Below are 22,986 nucleotides of genomic sequence, written 5' to 3' on the forward strand. Positions count from 1 at the left end.
TGAATCAAAATAAAATTATACTGAATAAAGTTGGTAAAATAAAATAGCCAAAAAAGTCTAAAATAAGATTGCTATTAAAAATTATCAAATATAAGTTAAAAATTTGAAAACGTATTCAAAAGACGAAAAAGGAATATTACCATGTAAAAATATAATTACTGAAATGAAAAAAAATATGTGTGCTACTAAAAACATACAATGTACATATTATAAATGAAACATATCTCCAGTTAAAAGAAAGGTTCGATAAATCAAAAGCAGGCTAACGTCTATGGCACAATGTATCACAGAAACGAATTTAAGGGATTAAAAATGCTTGTCGAAAAAAGTGAGTTTTTAAGTTCTTTTTGAATACAGGCACTGACTTTGCATTTTGAAGTTTTTTTGGTAATGCATTCCAAAGGATGGCCGCTGCTTGATCAAATCTTATATTGCCGTAGGTTTTGGTTCGCACAATAGGAGTTACGAGTGTTAAGTTGTTTTCAGACCTTAATGATCTTGATGGCCTGTATAAATTTACAAGTTCACTAAGATATAATGGCGCTTCATGTTTCACGGACTTGAATACATATAATAATATTTTGTATTGCACCCTGTATTGCACAGGCAGCCAACAATGCGCTCATGAAAATCAGATGTTGTAATACACTTCATTCCTCGTTGGAGATGAGAGTATCATAGCGAAAACTAAGAGCTGATTTTAATTAGATTGAGTGTTAAAATACAAAAACACAAAAAATAGAAAATAAAAAAATAAAGTTGAGCTTTTTCCGGCGATTTTTAGAGGAACTTCAAGCAGATTTATAAATGTGTACATATCTCTAGATGTCTTTTATTATTTAATAGGAATTTCTTTCTTTACTGTTTTGCGTTTGATTTTTTTTATAATGTCTCTCTGTTTTCTGATTTGTTGGTGATTCTTTGTGGTTTTCTTTATTTAAGGATGTGTATCTGTTTATTTCTGTGACTTTGCCTTTTTTTTATTCTTCCTTCTTTTTTGGTTGATTGTTAATTAATTGCAACTGGTTGATTGATTGCTTTATTGCAACTGATTTGTTGATTGATTGATTATTTGATTGCAACTGTGTAAACTTTTGCAGAAGCTTTTTTTATATGATTTAGAGATACTGTTACGGTTACAAGCATGTGAAAACATATTTGTTTCATTTTTTTTATATTTTGATAGATGAAGCATCTAAACAAAAATCTTAAATATAACTCAACATGCAGACATCTTTTACGTTCAGGTATTTCACATCCAATCTTTTATGGTAATATTCTTTACAAAGTACAAAAATGTCAGTTTTCAACTCAAAAAGCTTACAAAACCTTTAAACACACTTATTAAGAAGGGATATAGTTACGATACTGTTGTCAGGTCATTAAATATTGCATATGTTGGTTTTAATATTGATTCACTTAATATAGGAACTAAATACATTTATTCAAACAGTTGATGAAATGACATCGGGTTATGTTCTTCTCATATATTTTATGATAGTATGATACTAAACCCCTAAAAGGGGGGATCATTGTGCCTGATACTCATATGATGAAGACATAATCTTTCAATCAGTTTAACTGAGGTCTGGAGCTTGCATGTCAGTTAACTGCAAGTAGTCTGTTGTTATTTATTATTGTCATTTTGTTTATTTTCTTTTGTTGCATCTTCTGACATCGGACTTCTCTTGAACTGAATTTTAATGTGCGTATTGTTATGCGTTTACTTTTCTACATTGGCTAGAGGTATAGGGGGAGGGTTGATATCCCATAAACATGTTTAACCCCGCCGCAATTTAGTGCCTGTCCCAAGTCAGGAGCCTCTGGCCTTTATTAGTCTTGTATGATTTTTAATTTTAGTTTCTTGTGTATAATTCGGTGTTAAGTATCACGTCCATTATCACTGGACTAGTATACATATTTTAAGGGGCCAGCTGAAAGTCCGCAAAATATATTTCGTTTAACTGCCTATGCAGTATGGGCTTTTCTCATTGTTGAAGTCCGTACGATCACCTAAAGTTGTTAATTTATGTGTCAATTGTTTTGGTCTCTTATGGAGAGACGTCTGATTGGCAACTATACATCTTCTTTTCATATGAACAAAATAACATAGAAAACATGAGTTCTAATGATCGAACTCTTTAACCGACTATCATATAAAAGATCATGCATGCTCTTTCACAAAAGTACTTATAAAAGAAAAGAATAAAGGCATGCAAATATATAAAAAATATTTTTGATCCCTGGACCTTCAGGGTCAGTGTTGATCAGTGCTGGTGAATACTCATGCAGCAAACACCTTGCCGTCATTGTTCAATGAAGGGGGCCATCAATCGATCACTAAAATATTATAAATACTAACAAAATAACTGATTATATAGTTAAATTAATTAACTTAGGACTTGTGTTTAATAGCAGCTATATAAAATAAAGCATAAAAGGGCAGGACAAAAGACCAGAAATATCTAAAATATTATGAAATATCAGGATATCATCCAGAAAAGTCAGGAACCTGTAAAAAGCTAAAAAAACAAAAATATCCGAGGAAAATTCAAAACAGAAAGTCAGTAAACAAGTGGCTGTAGTTGGTTGATGTTCGTCATAATAAAGCTATTCCTCAACAGAAAACACATAAAATATGAAACAAAGTACGAGTTTGCCCATTTTACTTCTATATAAATAATGAGAGGCCGAGTTTGTTATAGTCCTTAATAGTTTGGTCCGACACAGTATTATGTACTGGTAAATGCCTCCGATATCCGAAGAACCCCTCGAAAGCTGCGAGGATACAGTGGCATCCATGTACACTCCCTATCGGGATTAATGGAGATGTGTCACTAACGTATATTTATACGACAATTATTTTTACAAGGACACTGAACTCAATCCCCACCCGGCAACACCAAAGGAGTGCTAGGACACCGGGAAGTCTGTTATTATGGTGGAGGAAGCCGAAGTACTCGGAGAGAACCACCGGGCCACTCGGTGGAAACAGACAACCCAGAAAAATATCAGAAGATTGATCTCCAGGTCAAGTAGGGAACAACTTTGACCAACCGAGGCCCCCAAAGTACCCATTCTAGTTTAAACTCCGGTCTGGGTACCAGAGATGTGTGTGAGAGGGTGAAAATTACCCTTCTGATGTACTGATATTGTTAGCACCCCGAGTGAGAATCGAACTCGGGACCTTCAGCACTGTAGCCATCGGTCTTAACCACTAGACAACGAACTCACATGTAAGGGGCCGAGATTCCAATAACGACCGAAGGTACGAGTTTACCTGTTTTGCAACTGTAAAAATACAACTAGAATATTTATTTGTTATTTACATATCTTGTTTTTTTAATATTAGTTTTATTCAATTTAAATTCTATTAAAGGTGAAAGCAGGTTGATTATAGCATATTAATTTAGTCTCGTCTGTTCGCGATTACACGCTGACGTTATCGGCCATATTTGTTTTGCTTTCCGGTCTCGAGCACCTTACCCTTCCTCCAAACATATTGTGAGATCTATTTAACCAACTGACGATGCGGAATCAAATTCCAAAGATGAATTGTTTACAGTATTTCCTGACTATTTTATTGGTAAGAATTGTATGTCAGTGGGAGTATGCATTACACGTTCGTATCGAAGATTACGTTACCATGTCCAAGTTTTTTTTCTACTTTTCATTCGATCGGTATGTGCAAGGATTTGTAAAGAAATCTTATAAGACTAATCCTTTGTATATGCGGTCTTCCAAATGCTTGTGAATGTTGATTTAACACACTGTTTAAGGTTCATCATAACAAACGGACGCATATATGGCTGTATTGACACGCCAAAAATTACTCTGAGTACAGACTTACCTGTGAAGTTGGAAAAGTTTTAATGCCTGGCATCAAGAGATATAATAAAGTTAAATGCATTTTGTGTTTCAGAAAGATAAAATCTCTTTTGGATTTTGATGGGCATTTTTTCCCCTTCATGCAAAAGGTGTGAAATTAACTAAGTTGTGGTACAACTATGAGATGCTCCCTCAAGTAAAAAACCAGTTTGTATTGTTTTGATTGTCTTTGGTATTCCAGTGGCAGTTAACATTTCATATCTTTCACCCAGGCCTAGCCGCCTAGTGGTTCCTGTTGTTATGTTCCTTTAAACATTATACATGTATTCATTATAAATGTGTATTTGTCCTGAAAATGCATGTAATATTTCCCATTGGACATTAATCAGTCTATTGTTCAAATAAAATAAGTTTTAAGATGCTGTGACTGACTGCTGCATCTAGGCTTTCATAAACGTATTAACACTTTTGGTATTTAGCTGAATCTTTTGACGTCAAGCAACAATCACCTTTAAATTGCGACGTCAAATAATTTAAATTATGATGTCAAAGTTTACGGGAACCGGTGTGATTTTAAGTAATGGCAGACAAAATTGCATACAAGTGTAAATACATCTATTGCTACAGTTAATTTGAAATGCCTGGAAATGATTTTTGAGAGGATTAATATTCAGCAGCATAGTGAATTGCTCAAAGGCAAAAAAAATATTTTAAGTTCATTAGACCACATTCATTCTGTGTCAGAAACCTATGCTGTGTCAACTATTTAATCACAATCCAAATTTAGAGCTGAATCCAGCTTGAATGTTGTGTCCATACTTGCCCCAACCGTTCAGGGTTCAACCTCTGTGGTCGTATAAAGCTATGCCCTGCGGAGCATCTGGTTTGTATGAGAGTTAACATTTACCAGTTTGTAAAATGTTTTGACCTTGGGACGCTTATATATTTAGACCGCATAGTAAAAGGATAACATTGAACAGAGCGAACTAAGCAAACTTAGCAAAGTGTCAAATAATGATTGAAATAAAAATTAAATTCAATTACATTGATTGGTTAATATAGAGAGATGAAGATAAAAATCTCAATGGTGATTTGATCCAATTATTGCATTAAACTGTTAAATAATTTGGTTGGCACAGGCAGGTTTGTTTAAGGAAAAGAAGAGAGATAGATGTGTGTACATTGTATTCTCAATCATTACCAGAATAATCAGAACTTCCTCATTTGACTACTGAGGTCTGTCAGAGTATAAATTTTTGAAGATTGAAATTGTTGATTACATGTATTATGACAGCTGCTAGTTCATATCAACAGAGTGCATCTTATTAGAATCTTAATTTTCTTTTGATTCTTTACAAATGCAAATGCTTCAACTTTTGATTCTTTTCGGTGAAATTATTCATTTAAGTTAGAACATGCAGTGTGTCTGGCATTCAATTTTAATAACAAAACTTCTTGATTAGACAGGGTACATTATCATACATGTCATGCTTTTTTTCTTTCCATTTATTCACTAAATGTTGAACATTTTTAGACGGGAAACAATGTATTTCAGCATCACTGTTTCCCGTAGTGAATATGTGTACACATTTTATCTTGCATACATGTACATTTAAGTGGGGGCTTTATCTGAAAGGATTCAGCTTTGTATAGTCTAAGTTATATTTCTTTGACCAGGAGATTTAATAAAAATCTTGAGTCATTTATACAAATATATATGTCATGTACATGTATGTGATATTACTGTACACTTACATGTATGTTGTCACTAAGAACAGTCATTGACATATTTTCTTTTAATGTAATATCTCCCTTTAAGGTATATATGTAGCTGCATATTGATATATTTTATCTATACAATATTTGTCCTTTATTGACATATGGCTTATATATATCAAATTATATATTTATGACATGTTAATAACATGAATAATGTTGAATTGAAATATTGATTGAACTTTTTATCTAAAATTTTGTTAAAAAAACCTGACAATATATATATTCTAAATTAACAAGTGTATATTCTAGGTTTAATATACTATAGCATGATAAATGTCTTCACGTTTTGTAAATTAGATTTTTTTTTGGGGGGGAGGGGATGAGGTGAAATGCCTGAATGACATGCTGCAATTACAAAATTAAGTCTAAATGTAAGTTATTAATCATTTAAAGTAGATTTTACACACAATCATGACAATAGAAATAGAATATTTATATCAGATTGACATTTTTTTTTACATGACATGATTATGACCTCCTAAGGGTTATAATGTTATGGATTGCTTTTAAGGGAATCTCAAGTTAGAATGCAATTAATGAATCAAATAAAAAATCAATCAATAAAGCCAAGTTGTTACATGGTTACCTACCATTGTGGTATTTGAACATGTGTGCTCTCTTCAAAATGAACATAGTGTATATTTTAATAACAGTAATATTTATATTAATCATTTCTTGATATTAATATATATATATTAGTACTACAGATTAAAAAAATACTGAAGCAGTGTTAAATATTTATACAATCAATATTCATGATATTCAATTAAAAAATATATAGGTCACCACATCTTAATAATGTTAATAAAGAAGGTAATAATCATGATAATTGTACCTAGAGTATGATTCTTAAATTTATCTTCAAGTTTACTTAATATATTTTTTTAACTAATTTCAAGAAAATATCAACTTCAATTTAGTCATCTTGAGTGCAGGATGTTGTGGTTAAAATCCAGATTGAGCCAGACTTTAAAATTGGTATATGCTGTTCTCTTCCAAGCATGTTGTCTTTATAGTGATACCAGAGGCTGATTGACCATTACTCTACATGTATGCATCTTCGCTAGCCAAGGGTTACGATCCACTCCCGTTCTCTTCACCCTTGGCGGATTGAGATAAAATTTCAGAGACACAAGGAAAGGATTTTAATTGGTTGCAGTAGAAACTCACTGTATCCAATCAAAAAGCGTCTATAACATGATCACGTGTAAATGTAGAAAGTGTTTGTAAACAATTGCCACGTGTTTATTGTGCAACATGTCTTTACATTACCAAACATACGACTATATTTAGTGACAACTTGAATGTTTTTAATCAACTAATAGAAGTTCCTGTGTATGTTTCATGCACAAATGCATGAATGTTGACGTATATTTTCGTTTCCGGCTTTACCAAGTGTGTAGAATCTAGACGCTACCGTGTTTATATCTCCAAATTGAAGAGTTCAAGTGCTACCATTGGTCAAGAATAATGTATTCGGAATGGGCTTGACTTTAATCTTCCGATAGATGGCGCAACATTGATATCACAAATGTTAGCTCAATCTGTTAAGGGTGAAGAGAACGGGAGTGGATCGTAACCCTTGGCTAGCGAAGATGACATGTATGAGTTAACATGTTCTTAATCTGGCATGTACATGCTAGTCTGTTACAATGCAGCATATATACATACCGTTATACCATATTATTGTCTTATATGATATATTTGCCACTGGACATTAAAGCAGATATTATTTATCATGTTTTATGAATATTGTTATTGTCATCAGCATTAATATTAATCCATTATATTTCTATTGCAGTTGAGCTGTATATCACCTGTTTACTTAGATGTCATTAACATGGACAGCCAAAATTTGAAATCCGTTTTAGGTAAGATATTTTAAAGATGAATAATTTGTTGAATTGAGATGGTTGAAAAAAAACTTAAACATTGCAATCAGAATAAATGGATGCACATTTTGACATCTGTGCTTTTTGAAAATGTCATAAAAACATCAAGATATTTACTAAATTAAGCAGCCAGATAAGTGTACATGTAAGCACATGTACACGATGTAGTGTTCAACTTGTCTCACGAAACTGTGTATAAAAATAAGGAGATGTGGTATGATTGGAAACATGGTAAATGAGACATCTCTCCACAAGATTTCAAATGAAATGGCAATGATAGGCAATTGTATGGCCTTCAATAATGAAAAGAAAAAAACTAACTGTACAGTTGGCTATAAAAGGACCTGATATGAAAGATATGAAAAAAATTGAGAAAATAAATTTTAAAAAAATTGTGTCAGAATATTAAAAAAAAATTGTATTTAGTATTCATGATATTGATTGTGACAATGGAAAAATCACTGATGACACTGAGTAAGTCTGTTGCAAGAATTATTAATTTGTTAATTTCATGTCTTATTTATTTGTAATTCCAAAACTCCCTTTTCTTTACAGGTGGCCACGAACTTGTATTTGTAAATTTTTATGCAGATTGGTACGTATTTAAAAACAAAAATATATAGAACAATATGCACATACAATTCAATGTATTTATGCATACTGTTGATTCAGTGATATTCAATGAATACCATTTTTTTCAATTTTTGGGTACAGGGGATCCACAAATTTAAATGTTCAAGGAATTTAAATAAAATTGAGAATGTTTTCTAAGGGAATGTATGCAGACTATGCCAAAAACAACAAAATTGAATACCCAGAAAAATCATGAAAATGCAAGTTTTTCTCAATCCAGGAAATTGGTACCCATGAAATTAAATGAATCTTACTTGTAGTAAATTATATCTAATAGTCATAGATTTGTGGATTTAGAAAATACAAATCAAAGTATCAAACAATCAAGGCCATAAAAAAAAAAATTGGTTTGTTTGCCCAAACCCTACCTACCCAGACAAAAGCTGCCTACTCAAATTCTTTTATTGACCTGATTTGAAGAAGTTTTTTTTTAATCAGATAGACATGAAGACTAATAAACACCCGATATTTCAATTTCTTTTCTTTAAAAAAAAAAGAAAATGCCTACCTACCTACCCACTATCTCAACCTATAGGGTAGGGTTCGGGCAAATCAAAATACTTTTAATTGTGGCCCAAAGCTTGGAGAATAAAGTAATATTGAACTAGGTGATTGATCTTGAACTGAGGGTCTGTGTATACATTGCAGAGAATGATGGTCAAGACTGCAAAAAAATATGCCCAAAAAAAAGGTGAAAAAAATAATGAAAAGAGAAAAGTGGAGTACCACCTATTTAAAAGTCCCCTAATTAAGTAGACCATATACCTGAGCCATCATTCTGTGAAAAAAATTGATAATCTTCTTTCTTTGAACCATATTTTTGATACACTCACCTCATCATAGAGGGCAATTATTAAAAAATCTTCACAATGGAAATGAGTTTGTCAGATGCAGGAATGCCTACAGAAGTCTTGTTTTATCCAACATTGGTATTTTAAATTCTAACTAAAGCTCTTTATGTTTTCAGGTGTAGATTTAGTCAGATATTAAAACCAGTGTTTGAAGAAGCATCCAATAAAGTAAAAGAAGATATAAAGGTTCGTACTTTAAAAGTTTTATACTGGGTCATACATTGTTTGTATACCAGGGTCAACACACAGAAATTGCTGTTCTTCATCTTGTGTTGTATGTCATTTCTCATTTTGATAGAAGCAAATCAGAGAATTGTAGGAACTGTTTTCACGGCATACAACATCAAACCAGTTTATGATTGTTGCCATTGTAAACTATAGCATGTAGTGCTAGTCTTAGAAAATTCATGTAATTTAGTAGAATTTCAAAACATCGCAGAAAAGAATCCTGCCAACATCAACATCAGATTTTGATTTTTGATGTTACACTCATCCTGATTTGGATTTTATAGATCTCTTGTTTCTGTGTGTCATGTAATTTGAAAAATATCTTGATAATTTTGGTTAGAACTTAGTCATTAGTCATTACAGAGTTAGCTCCCTTTAATTGTTAATTTCTTATGCATTTCAAGCCAATTATATCATATAATACCAGAACAGGAAAAGAAAAGGAAATGAATATAATATTCGTGCATCAATATACAATTTGAACATAAGATTAATGTAAACTTGAACAGGCTTTTGTTAAAAGTCATGTTTTTACCACTGTTTGATTCCTATGCAGATTGGTATTTAAATGACAATCTTGTTATGATTTTTTTTTATTCAGGAAAATTTGATAAGCTTACAGGGATATAAAGTTCATATACCTTACTTTTTATGGTTAAATAATGCTACATGTATTGAATTTTGTCATAAATCCCCATATGTTACAAACCTGTTACACCAGAAGGTATTGGTAACATTTGTTACATGATTATGTTTCTGCAATGTCAACAATTACAGATAATATGTACAAACTTATTAAAAATGGCACACAAGTAAATACTGAATAAATATTATTATAACTGAAAATGTGGTTTTGTCTCAAATTTATGTAAAAGTAATTATCTTTGAAAGTTAAATTTTTGTTTAGGTTTTAATTTTCTTAATGATAACTATCCATGAGATAAATTGAATGAAAAACCCAAATATTTTTTTCCGTTTCATTTCAAAAGATATTATTGGATAGAAATGGATTTAATTTTGTTTATGTTTGACATGATTATTCAGAAAAGTTCAGAAATCTTCTCATTCTGTTCTGACAGTTGAAATTGTCTTGAATGGTAAAACAGAAGTGACCGTAACAATTGTTTTAGAGAAAAATGATTGAAAAGAAAAGTTCAGTAACCAATTTATGCATGAATGATAGGGAAAAAATTTTGTGTGACAACTTTTAAAGGTAAAAATGTGCTGACCACATTAACCTGTGACAATCTGAACTATCATGGTAGGCAATTTTTCTGGACAAGTGATTTATCATGACTGTAAGATTGCAAGCCCTCATTGTATGATTGGTGACTCCTGGACATAGACTCGTTTTTAACAACTTTTTTAAGACTTTAAATTTAATTTACCGGTATTCTTTTTCTATTTTTGAAGGAGGAGGGAAAAGTAGCTTTTGCAAAAATAGACTGTGATTCAGAAAGTAAGTACTTAGTACCTGTATTATAGAAAAAATATTTTATAAATTGACCTCTTGACCACCTGTTTTTTTTTTTTTTAAATCCTTAGTATCAAATCAGTTTTATTTCAAGTCAACAAAGAAACCAATTCTTTGGTCTCTGAAATTGCAAAATAGAAAACAATTCTGTAACACTTTCTAATTCTCATAAAAAAATTTACATAAAATTATACCACCAAATAAGGGTATTTGGCAGTCTTCAAAATGTTTCTTAAGATGCAAAAACTGTGAAGGCATAAGGGGAATACATGAAATTTGAAGGACAAAAATTTAAAATATGAATATTGATAACTAGCGGTATTATGTCTTATGAACATAGGAAGGATCTTGACAATTGATTACAGCGGATTCCATTGAGTGTGTAGCCAAAGGTAATATATTTGGTTAGCTTGCTTGTTAGCTGAACCGTGAAGTCATTGTTAGGTAAGGTAAACAACCCTACTTTAAGAATAGACTCATCTGACAGAAAATCAATTGATCTGTCTGTTGGACTATGCTACTTCGAAAGGAGGGTAGTATACCTGACCTTATAACGACTTCACGGTTCAGCTAACAAGCCAGCTAACCAACGATATTACCTTTCGCTACACACTCAGTGGAATCTGCTGTAATAATTCTTTTCATTTTCATATTTAAATGGACAGAAAAGAGGCCATATCCTACATCTGCCTTTACCAACAAGTTTGAATTTTCCTTAAATTTGATTTTTTATTATTTTGCAGATTCTATAGCAGCTCAATATCATATTAGTAAATATCCAACATTAAAACTTTTCCGTAATGGAGAACCTTTAAAAAAAGAATACAGAGGTCAAAGGTCGGTGGATGCCTTAGCAACTTTTATAAAAGATCAAATAAAAGATGTTGTTGAGATGCACAACACTTTAGAATCACTGGATGAAGTTGATGTAAGTATTATTTACCATTCTTTTTATGCCCCATCTACGATAGTAGAGGGGCATTATGTTTTCTGGTCTGTGCGTCCGTCCGTTCGTTCGTTCGTCCGTCTGTCCCGCTTCAGGTTAAAGTTTTTGGTCGAGGTAGTTTTTGATGAAGTTGAAGTCCAATCGACTTCAAACTTAGTACACATGTTCCCTATGATATGATCTTTCTAATTTTAATGCCAAATTAGAGATTTTACCCCAATTTGACGGTCCACTGAACATAGAAAATGATAGTGCGAGTGGGGCATTTGTGTACTGAGGACACATTCTTGTTTATAATATTGTCAAAATTTCAATAGATAACTGTAAATTTAGAAATTATTGCGAGGTTTTTATTATTTTAACAAATGCGACAGAGTTGTAATTGCAATAATTTGAACTCGCATTTTGAAATGTTTTATATAAACTAAACAGCATGTTTCTCAAAATCATAAAAATTAAAATTGCATTTAAGTCTAAAATGACAAAATCACAATAATAAATGCTCTCAATAATTTCTGAATTTACAGTACAGTCTTTTCTAAAGCTTGGTTGAAGGTTGATTTTATTGAAAAAATATCGGGATAATACTGATTCACATGTTACTGCAATAATTTTCATCATATACAAATGTGGCCATTGGTTTATGAAACCAAACACTTAAATTTTCAAGAGGCTTTTTTTAAATATTTTGTAAATATCCAAATAGGACTGCAATAAAAAAAAATTTACCGAGGGTATAGTTTGCCGGCCTCGATGGTCGAGAGACCCGCGGTAGCCCGTCCGCGTCTAACGTGTGACACCTCGATGAAAATTTCACCCTCGTAAAAAAATGTTATTCTTATTTCCCTTCAAATTTTTTATTGATTGCTTATGATTATTGTCATGATAATTAAAACATAGTTAGGGAGCATAGTCTATAAATGTATAATGAGAAAGTTTGAAATATTTTGTTTTGTTTTCAGACAAATAAAAGAAATGTTATAGGCTATTTTGCATCACAAGATTCTGACCAGTACAGAAATTTTGCTAAAGTGGCCAATCAGCTGAGAGAGGCTTGTAAATTCCATGTGGCTATAGGGTAAGTAAAGGACATTTGCTTAGGACTATTCCATTAAAATGTATGTGGGAGGGTAGGAAAGGACTTTCAAAATATCCCTACAACCAAGAACCTCTTTTTAGATAATTTTGCATAATGGTAATAGATGCATACTGAAAAAAGACTAATGACCCACATTAAATAGTTAAACTTTTCTTCCTTCCCTCCCACATATATTTAAATAGAATAGCCTTGGTGTAACCAATCAGCAGAGAGAGGCTTGTAAATTTCATGTGGCTTTAAGATATCTATGATAAAAGTTTTTCTTAAAGAAAAAGAAAATGCAATAAATTGAAATATAAACATGATAATGTACTAAGAACTATTCCATTAAAATTGGAGGGTATGAAGAAACTTCCAAAAAAACAAAAACTAACATACTATAAGTAATTGTGCACAAATATACATACAACTAAATGATCCACAAGTCATGTCAATAATTCTTGTCACATAAAACCTAAAGCAAAGGACCAGTTCTTTTGTTGATCATCACTATTAAGGCGAAATGCATATTAGCATATCAAATGGTTTTTAGTATTATGGGGATAATGTGAATCATGAAATTATTTGTTGATATGGTAATTTTTTCAGGCCAATTTCAGAGCCAGAAAGAACAGGAGGTGATACTGTTGTGTATAGAGCACCACATGTGAGTAAAGGGGAATTAATTTGTCAAGTTTTGAATATTAAAAGACTTTTTCATCAAAACATATTTGGAACCCAGGGGATGCGCTTTAAAGTCTAAACTCCTGGTGGGACACAATACTCATTTATACATTGAAAATGTAATTGGAATTCAAAAATGGCCTCTATAGGTTATAACCCCATTTTGAAAGTGCCTTTTATGGAAGCCATCTATGTTTCAATGGAAAAAGAACAGTTTATTCTATGCTTCATATTAGAAATGAAATTCAACTTGAGAAAATCAACTGAACAAGTCTAAAGAACATTAGCACTTTCTTAAGTCCTCCTAAAAATTATATCAGTTTGCGTGGTTATTTCTAACATAAAGCATTAATATAGTTATTCATAATCTGTAAATCAACCTTGATATATAAACATCTGTCCTATTTAAATTGAAAAAAGGTCTTACATAAATTCAATAATGTTTTTGGATCTCACACCAACAAATTTTAGATATCTGTGTTTTTACAGAATCAACTTTTGTGTTATTAGGTTATGCAGACTGATAAGCTAATAAGGAATATTTTTTACTTTGCAGACCAGAAGAGAAGATTTAACTTATACTGGTTCCCTGGTGTCATATGATCACATGATTCAGTGGGCCAATGATAAATGTGTTCCACTTGTAAGGGAGATAACTTTTGAAAATGCAGAGGTAAGCTGACCAGTTCCCTGCTATGTGGCTAGTGAAAATATTGAGGCTTTTGATAGTAACATTTTTAAATATAAATTGCAAATAAATACACCCTATAGTTAATTCCAAAGTCTGAAAACTGATTTTATTTATTTTTTCCATAAAATAAGAAACTTGTTTTAATTTGAACCTTATCTATTCACCAATAAATCTGAAGATCAAAGTTCAAAAATATTGATGACTTACATGTTTTTAGATTTATTTCTATTTAAACAATGTAAAAGTAAGGTATAAAAATTGTTTTCTGGCTTGCTTATGGTAAGAGAAATAACTCTTATTTGATTTGAACTTCAAAAGAAGAAATTTACTGTTATAAATCTTTTAGTCTGTTTTATTTAATTTGAACACTGAATCTTTGTAGGAATTAACAGAAGAAGGACTGCCGTTCCTGATTCTATTTTATAACCCTGATGATAAATCAATTATAGAAAGATATAATACAGAAGTGGCTAAACAATTATTACATGAAAAAAGTAAGTAAAAGATTTTAAAGAGAAAAAATTAAGAAGGTGACCATTTTAACTTATTTGGATTCTAGTAGCTTGAGGTTATTCAAGATGCTGTGGATTCATTATTATTCCTTAGTAACTATTTTCCTGGTTTTCATATGGGTACAGGGGAACCGCAAGTTTAAATGTTCAAAGAATAACAAATTTTGTAAAGGAATGTATGCAGACATAGGCAACACAACAAAAATAAATATCTACAAAATTTTTCCTTAATCCAGGGAAAGTGGTACCCACAAAAATACATTTATTCACAGTTAATATAATGTCTTTTGAAAGAAGGCAGTAAATTAATCATTGAACTACCAATAAGTGAAAAACAACTTTATAAAGACTTTTAAACTTGAATATTAATTTGTTTTAAATTTATTCATAGCTTGTCTAAACTCTGGTCAATTTAGACCATGTGCCCAATATTAAAAATGTGAACGGTGGCCTCAAGATTTCACCACTACACACTGAATGTTCTTATATATTTAACTTAAAGTCATAAGAAACCTCAAATCAAAAAAAAATAATGCATATGATTTTTATAACTCAATGGATAGTTTTCATTATAAAACTTATGTACATATACTTTTTTCTGAAGAAAATTCTTTAATTTATTCATATTTAGAAGAAGTTTACTTTATTTGAATAGCTTCCTTCCAGCAAGCTATTCCCCCGACATATTTTCCGTATGCAAGGTGACCTCAGTGTGACCCATCTCGTAAAAATCCGGTGACCACAATACGCATGGATGTCCTTAAAATAAACTATTATCTGAATTTACATGTTAAACACGTGCTCAATTTCCATGCTTTTTTGTTTATTTTTCGTCAATTGTTGACAAACAGGTGACAATCGTTAAACTTCGGCTTCAAAACACGAACTTTAATTACCTGCCATATTTTCACAACAACACTGACCGATTGAGAAAAAAAATTGACAATTATACGAAATTTACACGAAAAAAATGATAAATTCGAGCACAGAAGACGAAGTTTAGGATGTTTGTATGCATTAGTTCAAGAATTGGAAGAACATTATTTTTCACCGGTCACTCGTTTCTTATGACTTTAAGGTTAAGATATCCAATTGTAGAACATGAAGAAAAAACTGTCTTGTTCAGAACAAATCTTAACTTTATAAGTAGTTTTAATAATATTTAAAAAAAATCTGTTTTATGCATAACAACCCAGATACATCATACAGTTTTTTATTTAATTTCTTTATTTTTTTCAGATGCTATAAATTTCCTGACAGCAGATGGATCCAAATTTTCCCACCCTCTCCATCATTTAGGCAAATCAGCCAAAGATTTACCAGTTTTAGCAATAGACAGTTTTAGACATATGTATGTCTTCCCACATAATGTAAACAACGATTTAGAGTAAGTAATTTGTATGGATGTGTTGTAATATATCTTCATTCTTTGTCTTCTTGCAGACTTACCTTATGAGGTAGTATAAAAAAAATCCAATTCAGGTGGTCTGTCTTGTACTAATGTGTTACCGTTATTTATAAGTTTTAAATACATGTATGAATAAATGTTACACTTTGTAATTTTTGTTGGTGTTCTTATCCTGGTAATGGTGGGAAGGTTTTCTGCAAATATTTGTCCAATGAGCGAGCACATGATATATTTTTTTGTCTTAAGAATTCATTCTTTTTGAAATGCCTGTGTCTCAAAAACAAGTATACAAAATGTCTATTTTTTTTCCAATAGTTTTGATTTAGTATATATTTATTGATTAGAAAAGAAGTCAGTTGTGACATATTGTTATGAATTTGAGCAGCAAACAACCTTAAAAAGTCAATTTACTTCTAGAATCATTCTGATTGAATACAGATCCTGTCTCAATGTAGATGCCAAGGAGCAGATAACACCCAATTTTACCTTCTGTTTTGTAATTTTTAAATTTGGACAAACTTCAGTGGTCTTTAAAGTAATCCTACTAGCCTGCCAGTCAACACTGGGATGGTTAGTTCTAACCCCACATGTGACAGGTGTATTTGATTCTCATCTTAATTTACTAGGATTACCACTGTTGAAGGTCAGTGGTTCTCTCTTGGCACTGCTTGCTGGACCAATGAAAATTTGAACACCAATAAATATTTTTGTTTGGTCACTTTAAGACCAATCATGAGCATGATGAGGAATGCAAAAGAGACCAGTAGATATTTTGCTCCACTTTTCTTTCAGGCAACCAGGTTTATTATCCACTTTTATTGCCGATTTACACTCCGGCAAATTACATCGAGAATTCCATCACGGTCCAGATCAGTCCACAACCTCAACGGAGCCACCAGTCCCAGGGGTAAGTTCCGTTTAGTGACATGTTTAGTAATCGTCTATTCTAATTCTATTTCAGAAAACCTGGCTTATTGAGTCAGTTCATAGCTGACATGCACTCGGGTAAATTACACCGAGAGTATCATTACGGGACTGAAACGACTAAGTCCTATCCGACTCCGACTATCCCTGGAGTAAGTTATGGTGTTGGTTTTCGGGATATTGGTTGTGTAAAACATTAATATTGCATGCATCAGGAATATTTTATGGGCTTTAATTGGTCAAGAAATTGCATGCATTGAGAATATCTATTTCTTTGGATAAAGTTTATAGATGGATATTCAGTTTTCTAAATAAGGAGGCATGTTGGATTTATAATTAAACACATTAAACACAACTAATTCAATCATATATTGACTTCTGCTAAATGGACCCTATTTTATACCAATTAGCTTTTATCTGGTAAACATTTTTAAAAAGCAGTTTGCTTTATGATTTTGAGCTTTTTGGCAAGATGTTTTAGAGTTAAAGATATTGCAGATTACAATTCCATTTGGAATGGAAACCCAAACCAAGCAAATTAACAGAAATTTAGTGTAAATATCCTATAAGTCACATTATCAATGATTCAATTGGTACCTATTCAATCCCAATTTTGTTATAATGATAAAAACATTACAAATATTTCTGAATTTACAGCATTATTTAAAAAAAAGAAATTTCAAGATTTTATCTAATTAGCAAAATTGACTTTCATCAATGAGAAATATTTTTTTTCTCTCTTAAATGTTTTGAAAGAATAAGCTTTTATTTCCCCAATGCCGAAATCCCATGATGAATACTTGAGGCATTGATAACCTTGGTCCTGGAAGATTGTCTCTCACTCTTAAAACTTATTTTTTAATTAAAAAAAGAGTTATTACTATGATGCTGTGACAAACAATTTTATTGTTATATATGCAAAATAGTTGGATTATTGATCATTGTGTGCATTACATCCAGTGAAAATAAAGATAAATGGGAACTGAGTCAACTAGGATTGGAAGTAGTCCTTTTGGTGTCGGCTTGATATGCAGGATAAATAGACCATCATTGGCCAATATGAGTCAAATGCTATACAAAATTGATGGATGCCAATTTCCAAATAGGTGTCTGCATAGCCATGAAATGCAAACAGCAATGATTTAACAATAAGGTGCCATTTCCCATAGCTAACCCTGATTGGTTCAATTAGATGAACATGTAATATTTTAATAAAGAAAATTGTATACTTCATATACTGGGGATTCATTTATTTTCATGGCTCCCAATTTACCTTAATTGCAAAAAGCTTGCCTTTTCATGGAGATGCAATTTTGCGGCTTTGCCAAAGTCTGCATATAACTTGATAAAAAATTTGTAATTTGTTGAACATTTAAATTCGTGGTTCACCTAGGCCTGTACCCTCAAAAAACACAAAAATTGGTAATCAACCAATAAGAATGAATCTATAGTATTTGTAATTTATCGCTATTTTGTGCATTTTACGTTTGATCTTTTATTGTGATAATTTTCATATCATGTTCTTCGCTTGAGATTGAAAAAATTATCGCTAGAAACTAATGACACGTGGCGTTGCTAACGAAATTGACATGAAATTGACAACATCGTCATAGGTAAAATAGCGATAAACAGATTATCATTGGTCATCTCAACTCATCTCAACTCGATTACTTTTCTCACTTTCGCTGTACCAGCTCAAGCAAAAAATCAATCTTGTTGAGATGATCAATGATAATCTATAAATATCTTATATATGTCTGTGTACATCATGCATTATAAGTTTTTTTTTTTAACTCTGTACAATATTTTAAAAGCTCATCTTTTTATTTATTTTAATAGGAAGCTAAAGAAGCCACTGGACATTTACCACACGACAAAAGTGAACCAGAGCAAAAAGTCAAAGAGCCAACATCTCCGCCTGAATCTTCATTTATAAAACTAGCACCATCACGAAACAGATATACAATTTTAAGGGATGAATTGTAAAATCTGCTGTGAAATATTTGAATGAGTGGGATTGGTGTATAATTGTGATGTGAATGAGAAACTAACGTGAAAATCAGTTTCTGTAAAAGTGTACATTTCAAAAATATTTTATTTAAATTTTTTAGATGTGTGACATCTTGACAAAATACATTGACATTGTTTATTTCTGATCACTGAATCATGTAAAATCTTTATTTTATTTGTACATGTTGTAAATTATTAAAGGAATGAAAAATATTTTAACCTGAAGCCTTTTCTAGAATGTTGTTATTTCTTGAAATATTTGTTTTAAATAGGTAATTCTGTATCATTTTGAAATAATGCTTACAGCTACTAACATTTAGACCTAAGACCATTCAAAACAATATTATTTATTTGATTTAAGGATCAATTCTATAAAAAAAAAAAGGTTGGGGTTGGAGAATACTATTTTTTTTCATTTTCCCTTTGATTTTTTTTCTTTATGAATTATTGATTAGTAGTAAAATTATTGCTGAGGAACAGCATATATATTGATACTTGTTTTACTTTACTAATTTTTTTTTTAAGTCTTTTTGTAAAAGATTTTTTTTTTAATTTGAAGTCCAATTTGTCCTGATTTAAGCTTTGTATGTTGCACAAGTTTGCAATGAAATATTGACCTCTTCATATTGTGGCCTTTGACAGTTAGCTCCATACAAGAAGTTAATAGTTATGCTTTACATATTCATTAATTGTTTCAACAGCACATTGTATGCCTTCCTTGGATAGAATGTTGAACATTAATCAGTAATGTGTTTGTAGTATGCAGTTTAAATGGTGATTATTTAAGCATTCAAATGAGTCTTGAAAGATCTGTGTTACTCAGAAGCTCAGAATGTATTTATGAAAATTGTTGGCAAAAACATACCTTTGATTTTTGAAGACTTACTTACTGAAGGTTTATGTCCTTTAGTTAATTTTTTTTAAAAATGAATTTATGTATATTAGTTGCCATTTGAGGCACTCATGGTATTTGCTACTAAAATTAGTTAGCTGTAGATTCAGTTATGTTATGCTTAGATCATATTTGGTGTTGCATCTTACTAAATTCTGTATGTTTTTTGAGTGATGATCAATCCTAGACATGAATAGCTGTTATGATTAGTTAATATTACCAGAATCATGCAGAAGGTAAAATATATTCAAAGCCGTGAAATAGTTTGCACAAGTTAATTAAAATAACCCAACTCTTTGAACTACATTTACTTTTATTCTACTTCAAAATTTGATCAAAAGTTAGAAATTTTGGCCAAAATAAAAAAAAATGTTAAAATCAAAAGTTTGATTTGGTCAAAACACTTAGTTTTTTTTTCTCTCTAAAACTTGAAAACTTCTGAGCGGGAATACTGTTGACTATTTTTTTTTTTGCATGAGTCATCATATCTTTTTATATTGTTTAAATAATTGTAGAATCAAAAGACATTGCCAACTTTAGAAAACAGTACATGTAGTTTAATAAATGAAACGTAAAGCAAAAATAAGATTAAACTGTCAATTGTTCTTGAACAATTGAGAGGTCTTTCCTTTTTTAATGTAAAATACATGTTCCAACAGACGTAGAATGTATTGAAAAGGTCAAGGTCAACCTTAAAAAGCTCGAAAACACACTAAAAATCCTTTCAATACGGTTAAAAACACTAAATTCGCTATTTGGGACATGACCTTGACCTTTGACCTTTTGACCTTTGTCAAGGTCATTGGTCCCCAATGCCATTACTGAAGACCCCAAGGGTCTAGGACCTTTGGTTATATAGTAAAAGCTGATTTTGTCTTTTCAAAAACCTAAAACAGGGGTTATGCCCCTTATAGAAAGGTCAAATCTCTTTGGTCAAAATGTAACAAAGTTGCGCCATTATGACCCAAACATTTTCCACCATTTAAAACTTCTGTAAGTATAATGGTTTCTGAGATTATCCCATAACAAGGTGTTAGGTCAGAGGTCAAGGTCAACATACAAATTTGACCTTGAGATATTTTTTAAAGATACATGAAATGATGATGATTGGTGAAGATCCTATGTGTCTACGACTTACGGTTTCTGAGTTTTGGTGGCCAACCGACACCGGTTAATTTTCATAGGGGCATAACCCTACCAATGAGTCGTTGAATCTTTTCGATCCAAATGTAACGAAGAACCCGGGACTGGTCCTGAACAAATTTCACCCTTCATTTTTTTTCTACCTATTACGGTTACGGTGTTGGAACGATAACAAGGTTTTTGGGTTTCGGAGGGATTACTCCGAACCGACAAAATATTTCGACTCACAGGGTGAGTTCCGGATAGGTATTCATGACACCAATACAAAGTGTGAACATGAAAGCGACATGGTTTACGGTTACGGAGGGAAATTTTGTCAAAGTTTGGCGGAACAAGAAGAATAATAATAATAATAATCAGAAGAAATACAGTAAGGTCTTTCCCTTTAGTAAAAGGAAAGACCTTAATAATCTGCCTCTGTTGTGATTCTGGTGATACACAATCTGGTGGAGGGTTATCTTTGAATTATGGGTGCTAAAATGACAAGCTTTGTACTGAATTTTACAACAGAAATTATTCATTTAATTGTTAGACAAAGTTTACTGCATCTAGTCATTTTGATTTAGAAGTAATCAAGAGCTTTAAAAAAAAACCTCATATATGGAAATAAAGTTGATTTTACCTGTCACTATAGTTTTGGTTCAAACACTTTTTTTTTACTTCAAATATCTGAGTTATTAAAGATTATGATTGAAATATGTATTTGCCACAAAAAATGGCTGTGCTTGTATGGGTTATGGCTGAATATGTTTCTAAAAAAATATATGCGATTAACAGAAGCTTAACACACAACTAAAATTTTATTATGGATTTAAACATTGATAGTATAAACCCAATTTAGTATTACTGTAAATTTTTTAATTGTTGCCAGAATTTAGATGTATTTGTTTAAGCAGGCAACAGGGCTAATTGCAGTTTTAAAAGAATATAAGAATGCATGAATTTGCTGATGTTAATAAAATTAGATCCATTATTGAAAGAAAGGAAATATGTTATTTGTTTATTGATATTGTTAATATTGACATAATTTATTAATATGTTTAAAAATTTAATTATGGAATTATAATCCAAAAATTTACAACTTTTTTAAGGCAAAGTTGATGTGTGTAGATTTGATAAAGGTCAACTAGTCTTAGTTGAAGTAGATTCTTAATTTTTATTTAAGAAAAGAGAATCAAAGTTTTTAGATGCAAAAATGAAAATAAAAAATGGAAGTATTAGACATCAAACTTTATATGTTATGAGATATATAAATTTTTTGTTATTGTTTATTAATGTTTGTTTCAAACAATGAAAACCAGGTATAAATTTGCCAGATATTTTTTTGTCTGACATTCAAGTGCCATTTGAAAAAGATGTTATGTTACCAAAACTTTGCTGCCGAGTATCCCCAGTTGACATCACACATGCTATTTACTTTTTGAATGAGGGGGATAAATTGTTTAAAGTACAGAATCAAAAAAATAGAACAGTCAAGACCATTTAACACCATAGTACATAGTGATGCATAGTGCTATCTGAAAGAGAAGAAATTTACTGCAATATTTTGCTTCATCATGCAGTTTGCAATTGACTCCTATGATTTAAAAGTTGTACAAATTTATAAATTGTTATTATCATTTTCTATTTGCTGTCTACTTTTCATTAAAATTAAAACTGAGAAAAAAGTTTGACAACATAACCTCATTTTAATGGCCTAGTAACGTAGATTTTATTTTGTATAGAATTTTTTATTGATAAAGTTTATAAATATAGATAAACTTTGTTTCCATAGTTATTCAGATGCTTTAGTTCCCTGTGGCAACACATCTGTTCTCCTTTTATTTATTGTCTTGCCTTCTTCTACTGCTGCCATTGTTTTTTGTAAATAATAAAAAATAAAAAACCAAATCAGACTGTATAATTATTTGATAAATTGTATGAACTCGGGTTTCATGGAAAGGGTAAACAGTTCCTGCTCCACTTGAAAAAAACAGCCTGAGGATCTGTCTTGCTTAGGGTATTGTTGTCTGC

General features: G+C 31.2%; 1 protein-coding gene across 2 annotated transcripts; it reads left to right on the forward strand.

Moving 5' to 3' along the window:
• The first annotated feature begins 3,272 nt into the window (after positions 1-3,272).
• LOC139503031 (endoplasmic reticulum resident protein 44-like) lies at positions 3,273-21,612 on the forward strand. Of its 2 annotated transcripts, none has more exons than XM_071292707.1 (14): positions 3,273-3,586; positions 7,409-7,478; positions 8,055-8,094; positions 9,100-9,169; positions 10,625-10,670; positions 11,429-11,613; positions 12,594-12,709; positions 13,319-13,376; positions 13,950-14,066; positions 14,467-14,578; positions 15,836-15,983; positions 16,797-16,911; positions 18,768-20,401; positions 21,363-21,612. In XM_071292707.1, exons 1-13 carry the CDS (start codon positions 3,530-3,532, stop codon positions 18,912-18,914), a joined length of 1,281 nt encoding a protein of 426 aa, XP_071148808.1. In that variant the 5' UTR covers positions 3,273-3,529; the 3' UTR covers positions 18,915-20,401; positions 21,363-21,612. The 2 variants fall into 2 exon arrangements, with proteins under 2 accessions (XP_071148808.1, XP_071148809.1); XM_071292708.1 differs by lacking the exon at positions 16,797-16,911 and adding an exon at positions 16,966-17,080 and having other exon boundaries at positions 3,410-3,586.
• The last annotated feature ends 1,374 nt before the right edge of the window (positions 21,613-22,986 follow it).

This window comes from Mytilus edulis, chromosome 14 (genome assembly GCF_963676685.1).
Source record: "Mytilus edulis chromosome 14, xbMytEdul2.2, whole genome shotgun sequence".
Lineage (NCBI taxonomy): Eukaryota > Metazoa > Mollusca > Bivalvia > Mytilida > Mytilidae > Mytilus > Mytilus edulis.